The sequence below is a fragment of the Nicotiana tomentosiformis genome, chromosome 4 (genome assembly GCF_000390325.3).
Source record: "Nicotiana tomentosiformis chromosome 4, ASM39032v3, whole genome shotgun sequence".
In the NCBI taxonomy this organism is placed as follows: Eukaryota; Viridiplantae; Streptophyta; class Magnoliopsida; order Solanales; family Solanaceae; genus Nicotiana; species Nicotiana tomentosiformis.
In genome coordinates this window covers 18,339,925-18,356,771 of record NC_090815.1, presented here as the reverse complement: position 1 = coordinate 18,356,771, position 16,847 = coordinate 18,339,925, and the positions used below count along the sequence as shown (strand labels likewise).

General features: G+C 33.8%; 1 protein-coding gene and 1 pseudogene across 1 annotated transcript; one reads left to right on the top strand and one right to left on the bottom strand.

Moving 5' to 3' along the window:
• Positions 1 to 9,326: 9,326 nt before the first annotated feature.
• Positions 9,327 to 12,037, bottom strand: LOC108948136 (uncharacterized). Its single transcript, XM_070200507.1, has 5 exons — positions 11,857 to 12,037; positions 10,938 to 11,619; positions 9,804 to 10,164; positions 9,523 to 9,601; positions 9,327 to 9,469 (listed from the first exon to the last, which is right to left on the bottom strand). Exons 1-5 carry the CDS (start codon positions 12,035 to 12,037, stop codon positions 9,327 to 9,329), a joined length of 1,446 nt encoding a protein of 481 aa, XP_070056608.1.
• Positions 12,038 to 14,724: 2,687 nt separating this feature from the next.
• Positions 14,725 to 16,372, top strand: LOC104089246 (putative GEM-like protein 8; annotated as a pseudogene).
• Positions 16,373 to 16,847: the final 475 nt, after the last annotated feature.

The window sequence follows — 16,847 nt, the reverse complement described above, 5'->3', positions numbered from 1 at the left end:
TATTCCCAAACCCTTCTTTTATACGCTTCTCTCGATTTAAGTTCAGAGCCAAAATTTCATAAGCAAATTTTTGCTCCCTCAATATTGTTCCTGCATGCAACTCTTTGTGAGATTTTGTTCCTACCCAGCCACAACAATTCTCTGCGTATACTTTGTCCAACTTAATCTCTTCTCCTTTGTCATCTTCTCTGCATCGAACCAGCGAACTGGTATGTTTTCGATTTTGCTTTTATGCATTTTTCTTTTTGTATATCTCTAATCGTGATCAATGTTGTGTTTGTCATCAAGTATGTGTGAAATGTCCAAAATAATGATTATAGCTTGATTCGATGAGGAATAAGTAACGGATTTTTGTGAGAAAGTTATTGAGAACCTTTTGGTATTGAAATGTGTTTGTGGTTCAATCAATATATTGATTATGTAAGGACATCTGAGAAAACTAGTCCTAAGAATTTATAAGCTAACCGTGTTTAGAAATTTTAGTTAACTGTGCTTCTATTAAAGATGCATCTAATTAGGTCCTGGATTTTAGTTTTTTAGCTTAAATATTAAGGACATTTCAGAAAAATAGTCCTAAGAATTTGTAAGCTAATTTTAGTTAATTGTGCTTCTATTAAAGATGCATCTAATTAGGTCCTGGATTTTAGTCTTTAGTTTAAATATTAAGGACAATTCAGAAAAATAGTCCTAAGAATTTATAAACTAATTTTAGTTTATTTTTCTTCTATTAAAGATGCATCTACTTATGTCCTGGATTTTAGTTTTTTAGTTTAAATATTAAGGATATTTCAGAAAAATAGTCCTAATGTTTACGTTCTATTTCCTTCTTTGCAGTGTGCTAATGGAAGGAGATCGTGTTTTCGAGTTTGATGATTGGCGTAATTCGATGAGCTATTGGAAAGGAGATTTTCAGTATAAGGAAACAATAAAAAGTTTCTTGTCGAACACGCAATGGAAGAAGTTGAGGGATGGTGTTTTCTGAAACTTTTTCCGATTATGAGGTGTGAAGTTCTGTGGTAAACTTATTCATTGTGTGTTGCTTTTAGAAATTGTAAGCAATGACTCGAATTCAATGACATTCAATATTTTTTATCATGAAGTGAAGTTTACACGTGAAGCGTTCCAGATAATTACTGGGTTGAAATGTTCTTCTTCAGTGGACTTCAAAGTTTTGAGTGAAAGAGAGAATAGGCTTTCGAAAGTTTACTTCCCTGGAAAGGATAGAATCGAGTTAGGTGATTTGTGGAATTTTATTACTAGTGACCCATATGGTACAACTGCATCATTTGTAGGCAGCCATGACGATGCGGTGAAGTTGGCAATAATTTATTTTGTTGAATCTGTGTTGATGGGGAAGCACAATAATCGGAATGTGTCTGAGCGGGTAATGAAAATCGTAGATGACGATGAACTCTTCTCTTCTTTCAATTGGGGCTCTCTTTGTTATGAAAAGTTACTAAAATTATTGAAGAGTTGCTTGAAGCCCAAACAAAATACTTCAGACAATGAGAAAGAGAAAGAGAAAGAGAAAGAGAAAGAGAAAGACAGTTATACTATATTTGGCTTCCCTTTCGCCTTCTGTGTTTGGATTATGGAAGTATTCCTAATTTTTCAGAAAAAATAATTTGTGAACTTCAGAGAATGTGGATTCCCTCGGATGCTATGTTATTCAGATATAAAATCTCCACATTATGACACCATATGTAAAAAGTACTTCCATAATGAAAAAGTAAGTTAATAGGATTACTAACTATTTTTGTTTTATGTGTTTTAGTTCTGAATACTTATGTTTTTTTTTCTTATATGATAGTTGTATCAGTTGCTCGATATGGTACCATTTCTTTCTTCTAAAGAAGATGCGGAGCCCGCTAGTGTGCATTTGCCATTGTCTCAAGATCAAAGTTCAATACCTTCAACACAATTTGATGAAGTCTTGCTTAAGAAAATTGTTAACGTAGGTTTTCTGTCTTTGAATACCATTAGTTTTTTTATTTGCTTATTTTTGCTTAAGAGACTTTTTTTGTTTTTATGGTTTTTGATTCAGAGATTATTGAAGAAGTTCAAAAAGGATATGCAGGCAGAAAGTAATAGAATACATCAAAAAATAGCTTTATCAGAAAAAAGGATTCAAAATGACATCAAGGCAATATCCTTAGTTTATGTGCTTGTAACTCTAAGTTAAGGACACCATGTCCTTAATTTTTGAGCTTGTAACTCTAAGTTTAGGACTTCCTATCCTTAACTTTTGAACTTGTAACTCTAAGTATATGACTACATGTCCTTAACTTTTGAACTTGGAACTCGAAGTTCAGGACTACCTGTCATTAATTTCTGTTCTTGTAACTCTAAGTTAAGGACTACCTGTCCTTAATTTCTGTGCTTGTAACTCTAAGTTAAGGACCAAGTGTCCTTAATTTGTGAGCTTGTAACTTGAAGTTTAGGACTACCTGTCCTTAACTTTTTAACTTGTAACTCTAAGTTCAGGACTATATGTCCTGAACTTTTTAATAATCCTGAATTCATTCATTTCCCAATTCTCAAGACCTAAAACACAAGAGGCGATTTTCCAAAGACCATCTCTTCCCCAAATCTTAGGTAAGTGATTCTAAACTGGTTTCTTTCAATCTTTCACTATATTTTACAAGATTTCAACCAAAAATCTAAGGTTTTCATGGTAGAATTAGGGGTTTTGGATAGAAAGTAGGGATTTCAGAAATTTGGGGATTTAGACCTCAATTTGAGGTCGGATTCCAAAACCAATTATATATTCAGGCTCGGGAGTGAATGGGTAAATGGAATTTGGTCCAAACCTCGAGATTTGACCAAGCGGGCCCGGGGTCGATTTTTGACTTTTTGGAGGAAAATTTAGGAAATCTAAATTTATGCAATGTAATTGATTCCTTTAGCAAAATTTGATATTATTGAATCATTTTTAATAGATACGAGTGGTTTGGAGGTGAATTCCAAAGAAAAAGTTGTGATTGAGAATTAAGTGGCCTTCGGAGCAAAGTAGGTGTTGTGTCTAACCCTGACTTGAGGGAATTAAGAACCTTAGATTACTTACTAAGTGAAATTCATGTGAGCGGCGTATATGTGTGGTGACGAGTACTTATGCGCCGCCAAATTTACCTGTTTTCCATGTTTCTCAGTGTTACTTATATTGTCTCATTCCTATGCCTAATTGTGATATGTTATACCAGTGTTGTTCAATTTATAGTTCTTATCATGTTTATAAATTTTCTGGTGATAATTGAGTTTTTATTTTAAAGTTGAGATTGATGTTATGAAACTAAATGTTGAGGTAAGGTTTGTACTATCTATCTCCCTGTTGATATTTATGCATTGCATTATGGTATGGGACAGTGTTAATGCAAGAAGGGTGATGTCGTGCCATATTGTGAGTGTTAATGTACGAAGGGTAATGCCGTGCCATACTGTGAGTGTTAATGCACGAAGGATGATGTCGTGCCATATTGTGAGTGTTAATGCACGAAGGGTGATGCCGTGCCATAATATGAGAGTTAATGTACGAAGGGTGATGCCGTGTCGTTTCTATTGATTTTTTTGGTGAGATTGAGAGTAAAAGCACGAAGGGTGATGCCGTGCATTTTTTCTTACTGTATTCACTATTACTATTGATTCATGGTATATTGACTGCTTCGGTCATCATTCTATTGTTGTTCTTTATCTTGTATTCCCCTCCGGACATTTCCTGTTTAGTTCTTCATTTATGTTATTTGTATATATACTGTTAAATTGTACAGGTTAATTTGTCGGTGCCTTGCCTTAGCCTCGTCACTACTTCGTCGAGGTTAGGCTCGACACTTACCAGTACATGGGGTCGGTTGTACTGATACTGCACTCTGCACTTTCTGTGCAGATTTTGATACCGACTCGGGTTGATCGAGATTCTGCTATTGGTCCGCTGTCCGTAGACTCAAAGTAGATCTGTCGGCGTTCACAGACCTTGAAGTCCCCTTCTATCTTTTCTCTTCTACTGTTTCTTTCATTCAGACAGTTGTATTTCTTTCTGACTATTACTTGTAGCAAATTCTAGAATGCTCGTGAATTGTGACTCCAAATCCGGGTGGTAGTAGTTAATACAGATTTATGATATTTTGCACTTAGTATATTTCATCTTAGTTAATTATTGTTAATTACTGAATGAAAATAAGGAATTGGTTAATGATTCTCTAACGTGGGCTTGCCTAGCAAGTGAAATGTTAGGCGCTATCACGGTCCAGTCGGTGGGAAATTTTGGGTCGTGCAAGAACATAGTGTTCCAATTAGCAAATATGCAGTTGATGATCAATGTGATGATATAGATGTACATGTAGAAGATCATTATGAAAGCGATTATAGAGATGCGCATCTAGAAGATAAAACTGATATTGGCATCGAAATTGGAAAAGGTTAGATACAGTTTTTGAATTTGTTGTCATTGAAATTTATATTCAATAGCGTAATACATATAAACATTTTTGTGATTACAAATGTGTGTAGAATCTTTTAATGGAGTGGAAGTTCAAGATGGAGTGGAATGTCAAGACCAGGAAAATCTAAAATAAACAAGTGTAACAGAAATAATTTGTAAATCTAGAGTGCAATCTCAGGATTTAGAAAATCCATTGGGAACAAGTATAAGTGAGATTGTATGCAAATGTGTTGAAGGAATATATGATCTATCTACACCTCTCTCACTTAAAGAGAAATTTGGAAATCAAAATGATGCCAATCAAGGTTAGATGGAATTTTCATGATATGTTGAATGTTAATTTTAGTAAACTATTAGTAACAGGTATTAATGATAAATGTTACAGAATCTTTTGAAGCTGCATGGAAAGAAGATGGAGTGGACTATCAAGATGATAAAATTTCAAAAGAGAGAAGTGGAGGACAATCTCAAGACATAGAAAATACCCAAGGAATAAGCATAAGTGAGATTCATTGCAAATGTATAGAAGGAACATATGATATCTCTACACCTCTCTCTCTTACAGTCAATATTGGAAGCCAAAACAATGCTAGTCAAGATAATGATTTAACTGGCATGATCTTGACAGTTTCAAAAGGTTAGACGAAGTTTTTTTTTCATATTATACATGTTTATTTTAATCAAAGATTAGTAACAAGTACTAATTGTGTTAGATCTTGTAAATATTGTGCAGAATCTTGTGAACTTGCAATCGAAGAACATGGAGAACAGTTGGAAGATAGAGAAAATGCAATCAATATGTCAGCTCCATTGTCTTTTAAAGAAATACAAGAAGGCAGCGTGGCCAAGACAGGTATTGATTGTGTCCTTAATATTGTATTCATAATTCAAATTGTCAGGACATTTCAAAAATTATGTCCTTAGTTTTTGTCTCTTCATTTGACAATTTGTCCTAGAATTGATGACTTGCAGCAAACTAATGTATATGTAGTGTTGCTTGCAGAGCAAAACAAAGATGAAGTCGGTAAACAATATACTAGGAAAAAGAAGAGAGAGATAGTATTGGTTTTGATGGTCCATCATTTGCTATTCTTACTCCTACTCCTCCGACTACACAAATGAGCATTGATGAGGGTTTGTCTATGGAGGTTGAAGGAAATGTTGAAGAAGAGTTCGGTCGAGGGAAAAGGAATAAGAAGCTTAGTTGGCAATTGAAATCTCCTTTTGAACAGAAAAGAAAAAGAGGAACATTGATGGCGCACAATGAAAATACTCCCGAGTATACGGGCTGGATAAAATCAAAATATACTCGTACATGTATTTTTCACTATGCCAAAGATGATGAAAACTTATTGAAGAAATTCATTGGGTGGTTGGGCAAGGAGAAAAGGAAAGGTCGCAAAAAAGTGCAAGTCCCTAAATGTATTCATTATTTCTTAATTGCTTACATTTTTATCTTGAACATGTAATTTTAAATTCAGGACTAAGTGTATTGAGCTTCCAACTCTAACTTCATGACTAAATGTCCTAAAATTTTGAGGTTGTAACTCTAAGTTAAGGATTAAGTGTCCTTAATTTTTGAGATTGTAAGTCTAAGTTCAGGACTAAGTGTCCTTTACTTTTGAACATGTAACTGTAAGTTAAGGACTACCTGTCCTTAATTTTTGAATTTGCAACTCTAACTTCAGGATCAAGTATCCTTAATTTTAGAACTTCCAGTCTAAGTTCAGGACCAATTGTCCTTAACTTATGAGCTTGTTACTCTAAGTTCAGGAGTAATTGTCCTTTAATTTATGAGCTTGTAAGTCTAAGTTCAGGACCAAGTGTCCTTAACTTTTGAACTTGTAACTGTAAGTTAAGGACTACCTGTCCTTAATTTTTGAATTTGCAACTCTAACTTCAGGACCAAGTGTCCTTAATTTTTGAACTTCCACTCTAAGTTCAGGACCAATAGTCCTTAACTTATGAGCTTGTTACTCTAAGTTCAAAACTTTAATTTATGAGCTTGTAAGTCTAAGTTCAGGACCAAGTGTCCTTAACTTTTGAACTTGTAACTGTAAGTTAAGGACTACATGTCCTTAATATTTGAATTTGCAACTCTAACTTCAGGACCAAATGTCCTTAATTTTTGAACTTCCACTCTAAGTTCAGGACCAATTGTCCTTAACTTATGAGCTTGTTACTCTAAGTTCAAGACTAATTGTCCTTTAATTTATGAGCTTGCAAGTCTAAGTTCAGGACCAAGTGTCCTTAACTTTTGAACTTGTAACTGTAAGTTAAGGACTACCTGTCCTTAATTTTTGAATTTGCAACTCTAACTTCAAAACCAAGTGTCCTAAACTTATGACCTTGTTACTGTAAGTTCAGGACCAAGTGTCCTTAATTAGGAATTGAGGACTAACTTATAAACTTTCTAACTTTGATATTTTCAAAATTTTCAGGGGACAAACTGATATATATGTTGAGGATAATGGTGTGAGAAAGAATCCATATAAATTGTACCATCAAAAAATCAGTAGCAAAATGTTCTTCTTTGAGCTTTCAGATAGTAGCTTTGTACTTGATGATAAGGTTTGATAATTCACAAGGCATTTATTTTCTTTCTTCTTAATTTATTATTTTTTTATTATTTATGACTGATGGATTTTTTTTTCTTTTTTTTCCTTTTTATGAAGCATATTGACATTGCCCTATATTATTTGAGAAAGAATGAATGCTATCACCCTTGCGCCCATCCTTTTCGTTGCACAACTACCGATATACTTTTTGATAACTATATGCTACTTGTGTATAATGATTTCAATGAAGATGCTTCAGATGAGTTTTGGTGTGGTGATAATCAATTGGTTCTTACACCATATGTGTGGGGTGACAATTGTAGATGTGGAATTGCTTGGACAGAGGTTGACAAAATCTTTTTTCCATGTCTGCTTTCTTCAGAAGATAATGATGCTGTGGCACATTTTCTTTTAGGAGTATTGGACTTGAATGAGAGAAAGATTGATGTGTACGATTCCATATATAGTGAGCCATATGAGCAAGGAATGAAACACATTGAAATATATGCACGCGTGATCCCCCACTTGCTAAAGTTCTCACAGTTTGAGAAAAATCACAAGTGTTTTGGAAATGCATTCAACAAATTTGATATCCAGTGACAAAGATCACCACACCAAACTGGATCGTACGTGTTGTCATTTGCTATATTATTTATATGTACATTAGATTTATTTTATTAAAGATATTGTTTAATTGACTCCATATCTTACATTTTTCTTAGGACTGTTTGTGGTGCATTCCTAATCAAGTGTGTGGAGTTTTTGATGATGGAAAAGAATGTGGAAAAATTCCAACCTGAGGACATATCAAACTTCAGAAAAAAACTTGCAGCAAATCTTTGGGCACATGGAGAGTGGAAAAGAAATTCTGGTTATGATACACCACCAGAAAATGTTGGCGACGACTATGATAGTGAAAATGAAACTTCTTGCCCAAAGGAGTTGTAGTGTAGTTTTAAAGAAATTGAGTTGTAGTGGAATTGGTATAAAATTGCTGTAAAGAATCCATATGAATTCTGAAATATCCTGTAAATTATTCACAAGGCACTTTATTTTGTTTGCATAGCATAATGTTTTGGTCACAGCTATGCCAAATTATAGTTTCAGCAGTAATATGAAGGCATTGTGTTATTAATTTCTTTCTTTCTGTTAACTATTGATTTGTCCATTTTTTCACAGTTTTAAAGGGCCAATCTTTGATTAAATTGTCTTGAAGTTTATAGAAATTCAAAGCAATACACATTGATTGTTGTAGAACTTCAGGATCTGTTAACTACGTCCTGATTTGTTGAAGGATGAAAATAATATTCAGGACATATTTTTTTAAATGTCCTAAACTTCTAGAAATATAGACAATAAACTGAGATTTCCAGAAGTTAAGGACATTTTAGAAATTTATGTCCTATATATTAGATTCATACTTCAAATGTTCAGGACGTTTCAAAAAATTATGTCCTAAAGTCTACTTGTACCAATCTCATTTTAAAAATAAGATGTAGCAAGTTGTGTTTAGCAAGCTGCAGATGTCATGTGTTATAACTACCGATTTATCCATTTTAAATTGTCAGTCTTTTATTAAATCTGTAGAGATATAGAAAAAGATACATTGATTGTTATAGAACTTCAGGACATAATGTTCATAAACATCCTGATTTATTGAAGGATGAAAATAATATTCAGGACATATTTTTCTGAAATGTCCTGAACTTCTGGAAATCTAGACAATAATCTGAGATTTCCAGAAGTTAAGGACAATTTAGAAATTCATTTCCTTAATATTAGATTCATACTTGAAATTTTAAGGACTTTTAAAAAATTATGTCCTTAAGTTTTACTTGTACCAATCTGATTTTAAAAATAAAGATGTAGCAAGCTGCATGCGTCAAATTATATAAAGAAAAAGACTTTCTTGTTTACTTACGGCAAGAGTAAAATCCCATAAACAATAATTGGTCCGACAAAGGTAAATTGAACTCCCAGAAAAAGAAAAAGAAACAAAGAGCACGTAAGCACAAAGAAACTTTAAAAATTCAGGACATCTTTTATATAACCATCTGCTAATGTCTACTTGCTCAAATAAAAACAATCTAAATGAATCCAATTTATAGCAAAAACTTAAAAGAGTAGATAAACATAAGTGGATATATCTATTATTCTCTATGCTTCCTTGAAAATGGATGGACTGCCGGAGAATATATACAAGATGTCCTATTATGGCCAATTCTTCTGCAACGACCACATTTGAATGTTATTTTTGATGATTCGGTAGCTGGAATATGCCTTTTCTTCTGCCTTCTACCTGGCGGGACTTTGAAATCTAGAGGTTTAATAATTTATGACTTAACACTCTCTGGTACAATCCAAGAATCCGTATGTCCTACAGGATGTATTTGTCTTTCATATGTTTTTAGCCAAGATTCCTTTAAGTACCAGTTCGAGCAGAAATTGGACTTCTTGATGTTTCTCTTCTCGATAGCTGCAATTGCATGTATACATGGTAATTCATCAAATTGAAACTAAAAAAATTACATGTTCTTTTGTTTAAGTCCACCAAGAAAGTAATTCCTTCTTCCTCAACTCTTGAACGCCATGAATCAACAGGGAAGACCTTCAAAGTGGAAAACTATAAGTTAGTACATATGTTAAATTATCATTAAAATAATAAGCTAAAGTAAGAACATAATGCTTACATTTAAAGTAAAAGCTAAATCTATCTTTTTCTTCAATTCCTCTTCTACCCAACAAGAAACGTCATAAAAAGTTCCTTATGCTTCATTTCTTCTTTCATAAAACCAACGTTGTAGCTTCACTTGGATGAAATTCATTATTCTTAATATAGGCTGCTCCCTTGCTTCTAATAGCACATAATTCATTGACTCAACTATGTTTATTGTGAGCATGTCATATCTTCGTCGTGGACTACAAGAGCGTGCCCACCTTTCCAGTGGTTCTTCCATCAAGTAGTCAAAAGTCTTCTTATCAACTCTTTCTATATCTGACATGTATAGATCAAATTCTTTGTGACTGTATACTCTTGCAGCACTTTGGAAAAGTTTTATGACCTCACTTTTCACTTTCCATCGCTTTAGATTCTTCTCCAAATGATAGATACAAATCCCATGGTGGCTTTTAGGATATACCTTTGTGATACCATGTGTAATAGATTGATGCCTGTCCGATAAAAAAATTAAATTGTCACGGCTCCCAATTGCATTGTGAAGCTCACTAAAGTACCACTCATAGGAATTGTTATTTTCAGATTCTGCAATTCCAAAGGCTAGGGGGAATATTTGGTTATTTGCATCCTTTGAAATTGAAATCATTAAAACACCACAATATTTTGACTTCAAAAAAGTGGCATCAACAACAATCACTGGTCTACAATGATTCTAACCAGCTATTGATGATCCATATGCATAAAACATATAAAGAAACCTGAAAATACAGTTTAATAGGAGGTTAAAAATTCAGGACACCAAATCCTTAACATTTACACTGCACACATCAAAGTTAAGGACAACTTCTCCTTAACATTTTCACTGCACACATCAAAGTTAAGGACAACTTGTCCTTAACTTTTACAATGCACACATCAAAGTTAAGGACACCATGTCCTTAATGTTTTCACTGCACACATCCAAGTTAAGGACACCATGTCCTTAACATTTGCACTGCACACATCAAAGTTAATGACACCACACATCAAAGTTAAGGACACCATGTACTTAATATTTTCACTACACACATCAAAGTTAAGGACACCATATCCTTAACTTTTACAATGCACATATCAAAGTTAAGGACACCATGTCCTTAGCTTTTTCACTGCACACATCAAAGTTAAGGACACCATGTCCGTAACATTTCACTGCACACATCCAAGTTAAGGACACCATGTCTTAAAGTTTATAAAACAGACTAATAAACTCTTTTTGATTGTTTACCTATTGTTGTCGTCTATTATGTTAGTGTATGTTCCCGGGTTTTTACTTTTCATCATATACAAGTATGAAGACAATAATTCATAATTGTTTTCAGGAGTTCCTCTTATTAAAGCTGAAGCACGTTGAATAGCATGCCACGCCTTGTGATAACCAATGTCTAGTCCATGCAATTTTTGCATTTCTGCCATGACAAAGGCTGGTGTAACTTCAAACCTTGGGTCTCGAAGATTGTCAATAATGTAACTACTAATCAACTTTGAAGTTGCATGCCTTTGATCAACTTTCATAGTGTTAACTGAGCAGTCATGATTTTTCTCAATCTTTACTATCTTGAATAGTGTTGAATCTTTAATTCTGAAAGCACGCACACACCACCCACACCTATCATTATTGCATTTCAACGAATATCTTGTTGAGCTTGATCTAACAACCTTGAATTCAAAATGTCCTTTAATTGCTATATTCGAAAAACAGTTAATTATACTCTTCTTTTTGTCAAATATTGATCCCACTTTTATTTCATCCAACGAAGCATTTTCTCTTAATATCGTAGTTGGGGATTCTGTTTGTTTCGAATTTGAGCTTAGTCTAGTTAGTTGAGTTGAGGTTTTTTCAGCAACTTCTTCTATTACCGATGCACTCTCTAAGACTTGAATACCCAAAGCTTGTTCGTTGTCAATATCTATAATGCTTTGTCATTCTACTTGAATACAATCAAATGTTTTGAAAAACCTCTTCAGTTATTGGTTGAGCTTCAACCACATCTATTTCCATTATCTGTTGGCATTTATCTTGATTGTCTTGTTGAGTTTCTGTATTGACATGTTCAAAGGTGCTTGTAAACCAAAAACTCTTTTCGAAACATCAACAATGAAACGACAGCCCTTGAAGAGTGAATGACTTTTTAGTAACTCTATACATGTGTGAAGATCTAAATCTTTGGATACAAGCATTTCCTTGCTTGTTCCCAGGTTGATATCAAACCATATCATTGCTTCAAACTTGTCTCTATCCAATTCAATAACTTGAAAGACCTGGTTAATAAAATCTTCAAATTGAATTGCCTCAGGTACTAGAACAAGCTTTGTTTGATGATCCATATATTTATAGTCTGCTATTCATCTACCATTAAAAGCATATATAATACATATTTTATCCATCCCGCAAGTCAAAAAAATGGAAAATTCAGGACATATTTATACAGCAATCGTGAAGTTAAAGACACAATATCCTAAACTTTATCAATACAAGTTGCAAAACATAGGACACTATGTCCTTAATATTTAGAACAATAATCAAGAAGTTAAGGACATCATGTCCTAAACTTTATCAATACAAGTTGCAAATACAGGACATTATGTCCTTAATATTAACACAGTAGTCATGAAATTAAGGATATCATATCCTAAACTTTATCAGTACAAGTTACAAAAACAGGACACTATGTCCTTAATTTTTACACAATAGTCATGAAGTTAAGGAAATCATGTCCTAAACTTTACTAATACAAGTTGCAAATACAGGACACTATGTCCTTAATATTTACACAGTAGTCATGAAGTTAAGGACATCATGTCCTAAACTTTATCAATACAATTTGCAAATACAGGACACTATGTCCTTAATATTTAGAACAACAGTCATGAAGTTAAGGACATCGTGTCCTTAACTTATCAATACAATTTGCAAATACATGACACTATGTCCTTAATATTTAAAATAACAGTCATGAAGTTAAGGACATCATGTCCTTAACTTATCAATACAATTTACAAATACATGACACTATGTCCTTAATATTTAGAACAACAGTCATGAAGTTAAGGACATCATGTCCTTAACTTTATTAATACAAGTTGCAAAACACAGGACACTTTGTCCTTAATATTTTTAGAACAACAGTCATGTTAAGGACACCAAATCCTTAACATTATGTCCTCAATATTTACAGAACAATCATAGAGTTAAGGACGCAATGTCCTTAATGTTATCAATACAGAAAAGAAAAAAAATCAAATTCCTAGCATCTTATTCTTCAGTAACGAAATAAAAATCCACACAAACACACAAAAGCATATAGAGATATCTGAAACTTTAGAACTTACTGTAATTTTATGGTGAATTTTGGACAAGAAATTTGAATTCTCGAGTTTGAAATCGGAAGAGAAGCTTCTGCTATTTTGGACGATCACAACAATTCTCTGCACATAAGTTTGAGCTGCTGCTGATCGTAAATAAGGAGCGTAGGTATCAACGAAATCCTTATAGCAGAAGGGTATTTTCGTCCGGACGGGGTAAAAGTTTATTAAAGTAGTGGCTAAAGACTAAAGACATTTAAAACAGTGACATAAAAGTAAATACATGTGTTTTTACTGGCTATCTGTGCACATCGCCCCTGCATTTACACCTCAAGATGAGATGAATAAAAGGCAAGATAAGGTAGTTGCTGCCCTAAAAAAGAAATTAATATAATCCAGACAAGCACAAGATCTGTTGGCCCTACGCACAGATTGAAATCTTTGAATAACTACTATTCTCCTCATACCCACTTGTAAAATTAAGTTGAATTTATTGTTATTGTTGATAATGTGCATTAATCAACTATGGTTTAATAACAAAGTATCTGAAGACATGTGTCATAACACTATATACGAGTAAGTTTTAGCAGATAAAATAACATCGACTTCCAACAAGAACTTTCTTCTCAGTAAAAACAATTCAACCTCTTCGTCGGACAATTATACTGTATGGATAGGTAATTTTTTTATTTTATATATACACTACATATTGACATCCCTTGTCTTCTTCGTGGGTTTACTCCTTTATATTTTGACCCTTTTAGTGAAAATTCTGGTTCCGCCACTAACAATATCCCTGTATAAAGTCAAACTATTAGTTTTATTTCAAATAAATGTTTGTTCAATCCTTTTACATCTAAAAAATTATCAACTTGGAACCATAAAAACTAAAGTGCCCTGTGATAATACCAATTGGGAATAAGCATTTATTTGAAATAAAACTAATAGTGTAATTTGAAAGTAGGTTTGCTCAACGTACAAAAGTAGGTTGCATCACAAAGCAAATCTGCCAACTCAAAAGTTAGAAACACCACATGTGCACCCAAATCTGGATAACAAAATTAGTCAGCAATGAGATTAGTTTACTTTAATTGACCAGACAACTAAAAGAAAGACATTTTCAAAACCTTTGCAGCAATAGTAAGACATAGGTTAAAACCATGAGAGAGCAAGGTTTAATTCAAGCAAAACTAAAAATGATAAGTGATTTCTTCTCATCTAACTATTGGTGGATAGCTTTAGGGTCATTTTATCTCACCTTATCCCATCAAACTTGGTATTATTTTATCCCACTTTCTAGGTAGGATAAATTAGTCTAGGGATTATAATTCCGAGATAATTTAGTCCACGTATCAAATGGCCCCTTAGTACTAATGTTGATGAGAGGTTAAGAATAATTGAGGTGCCCACAAACTGACAAGGACACCAATATTATGAGAGAGATAAATGGACAGAAAGCAAAGGGAAAACAAAGAAAAGAAAGGAGAGGTTGAACATGCACTGAACTTAGAATTTTGAATATTTCCAATTACAATTAACAAAAAGATTATGGAAGACACTGAAACTTTTAAAAATCTCAGCCAACATTCCATCTTCCAGACAACCTTTTCTTCTTGGTACAAAAGAAAATTCTAAAAAAGCACATCCATTATCTTTTATGTTTGTTGATGACCCAAAGGTGACTCATGCAACAATTAGTTAAAAGATTCATCTAACTTCTCCTCAAACCCCTATATATAATGATACAAGAAATGTTCTTAAACCATCAACCAAAACTTAAAATATTTCTCACTGACCATCACAATTCACAATACAACAATATTCCACTGCAGAATCAGAATCACAATGAAGAACTTACTCAGTGGAAATGTGGTGAATATTCCAATGAATTCAGCTGTATGCTCATTTGAAAAGCAGCCAGAAAGACTATTATCCCTATCTCCTTGCCAAGACCATATTCCATCTGCAACTTCAAAGATTTTATCTAAATTAAAGCAAAGTGAGTATTTCCGCTGTCTCTTGACGAAGAATAATCAACTCGTTCTTGTACTATTGCTGAGTATTAATGACCCTTGAATGAAGAAATCTTAAAGATGAAAATATTCTTGAATATGCAGGAAAATCTGTGATTGGTAAGATGACCAAACTGGGAGAAAGGATGGACTGTCTTGCACAAGGTATTCGCGAACATGGTAAGCACTTATATAGTTATATTTTTTATATACAACATTAAAAAAAGGGTTTGAAATTGAAGATGAAAAAGAGTATTTGATTCAGTTGTGTTTGGACATGAACGAACTTGGAAAAAAAATGATGTTTAGTGTCTTATAACCAATTTTCACTTGACATACTCATCAAACAAGTTTTTCAATATTGGAAATACTGGCAATCAAATTTCAATTTGCATATAATGATTTCAGTAGTTGCAAGTGAAGCATGGCCAAACTCAAAGAATGTAAATCTAAAGAACACAGATAAGTGAGTCATGATGTACAAAACCATGCCAAAAAGCACTATTTACATGTATATACGATAGAAAGTATTGATTGTATTGACGTTAATGTTTCAAATTTAATTGTGCAGTGAGCCTTAGCCCGAAGCTAACAGAAACTGTGAAGGGAAAATTGAGCCTTGGGGCCAAAATTCTTCAAGCAGGAGGTGTTGGAGAGAATATTCAAGCAGAAGTTTAGTGTTAGAGATGATGAAAAGCTATTGAAAGTTTCTCAATGCTATTTATCGACGACAGCTGGTCCAATGGCAGGCCTTCTCTTCATCTCTACTGATAAGATTGCTTTCTGCAGTGAGCGATCGATAAAGCTCTTATCTCCAACTGGAAAGTTGCTTAGAATCCGTTACAAGATACCCCTCTGCTCTGGTTTTCTTTCATCTCTAATTTTCTAGCCATGTAAAGCATAATCTAATAGGCCGGTTAACAATTGTAGGTATTGATCCCAATAAGTAAGACAAAGAAAGCAAAAGAAAGTGGAAATATGGACAAGCAATCACAGAAGTATATACAAGTAGTTACAGAGGATGATTTTGAGTTCTGGTTTATGGGATTCCTTAATCATCAAAAGACTCCGAGATATATGCAGCAGGCAATTTCAAGTTCTTAAAGCAAGCTAAGAAGATAGTTTTTTCTCTTCTTTTTTTCCTCATTTTGTTTCAAATTCGCCCATTCATCAATGTAAAATGTTGATGCAGAAACGAATTTACAGATCTGTTCAAACTTGTAACTAGCTCCATTGCTCAAAGGAGGTTTTAGGTTTTGTAGGCTTTAAGCCTTGGGAGTTAATACTGATGTACAGATTTATTGTAAAACTAATGTAAACAGAAGACTAATTCATGTCTTGGCCACAGTTGTCCAACCAAAATTCTAAGATTTGAGAGTTAAATCATGTGTTATTATAGTAGTAATAGCTTAAATCAAGTTATAGTTGTTGGACCGAGTTTGAGGTGTGGGAGTTGAGAAAAGTGATAATTGTTATAGTTGCACATCTGAATAGCTTTGCTGCGATCGCAAGCCTTCTGCAGGGAACGCAGCATAGGAAGAAAGCCGTGATCCCGGTCCTTGGGGCACATTCGTAATTTTGTGAAGCTGAGCTCAATACCTCAACAGCCACATAGAGTGGTGGTTGCAGCAACTAGGCCCACGATCGTGATTTTTGAGCTTGGGCTTACTGCCTCGCAGACTTGCTTTGCTGCGATCGTGAGCCATGTGTTGTGATCGCAACTTCCTTTGTTACAATGCAGAAATCACTAATGTTGAGATCACGGCTCCCTTATTATCATAGCACCAGTTCATTTTGAACAGTGTTTCGCTTGCTAGAGC

Bases quoted from the DNA above. Each gene is read 5' to 3' on its own strand.
- LOC108948136 (XM_070200507.1), bottom strand. From the start codon at position 12,037: ATGGATCATCAAACAAAGCTTGTTCTAGTACCTGAGGCAATTCAATTT. The intron at 11,620-11,856 runs GTATAGAGTTAC...AAAGCATTATAG, and splicing joins AGATTTAGATCTTCACACAT to ATATTGACAACGAACAAGCT. The intron at 9,602-9,803 runs GTGAAGCTACAA...TCCACTTTGAAG, and splicing joins GAATAATGAATTTCATCCAA to GTCTTCCCTGTTGATTCATG.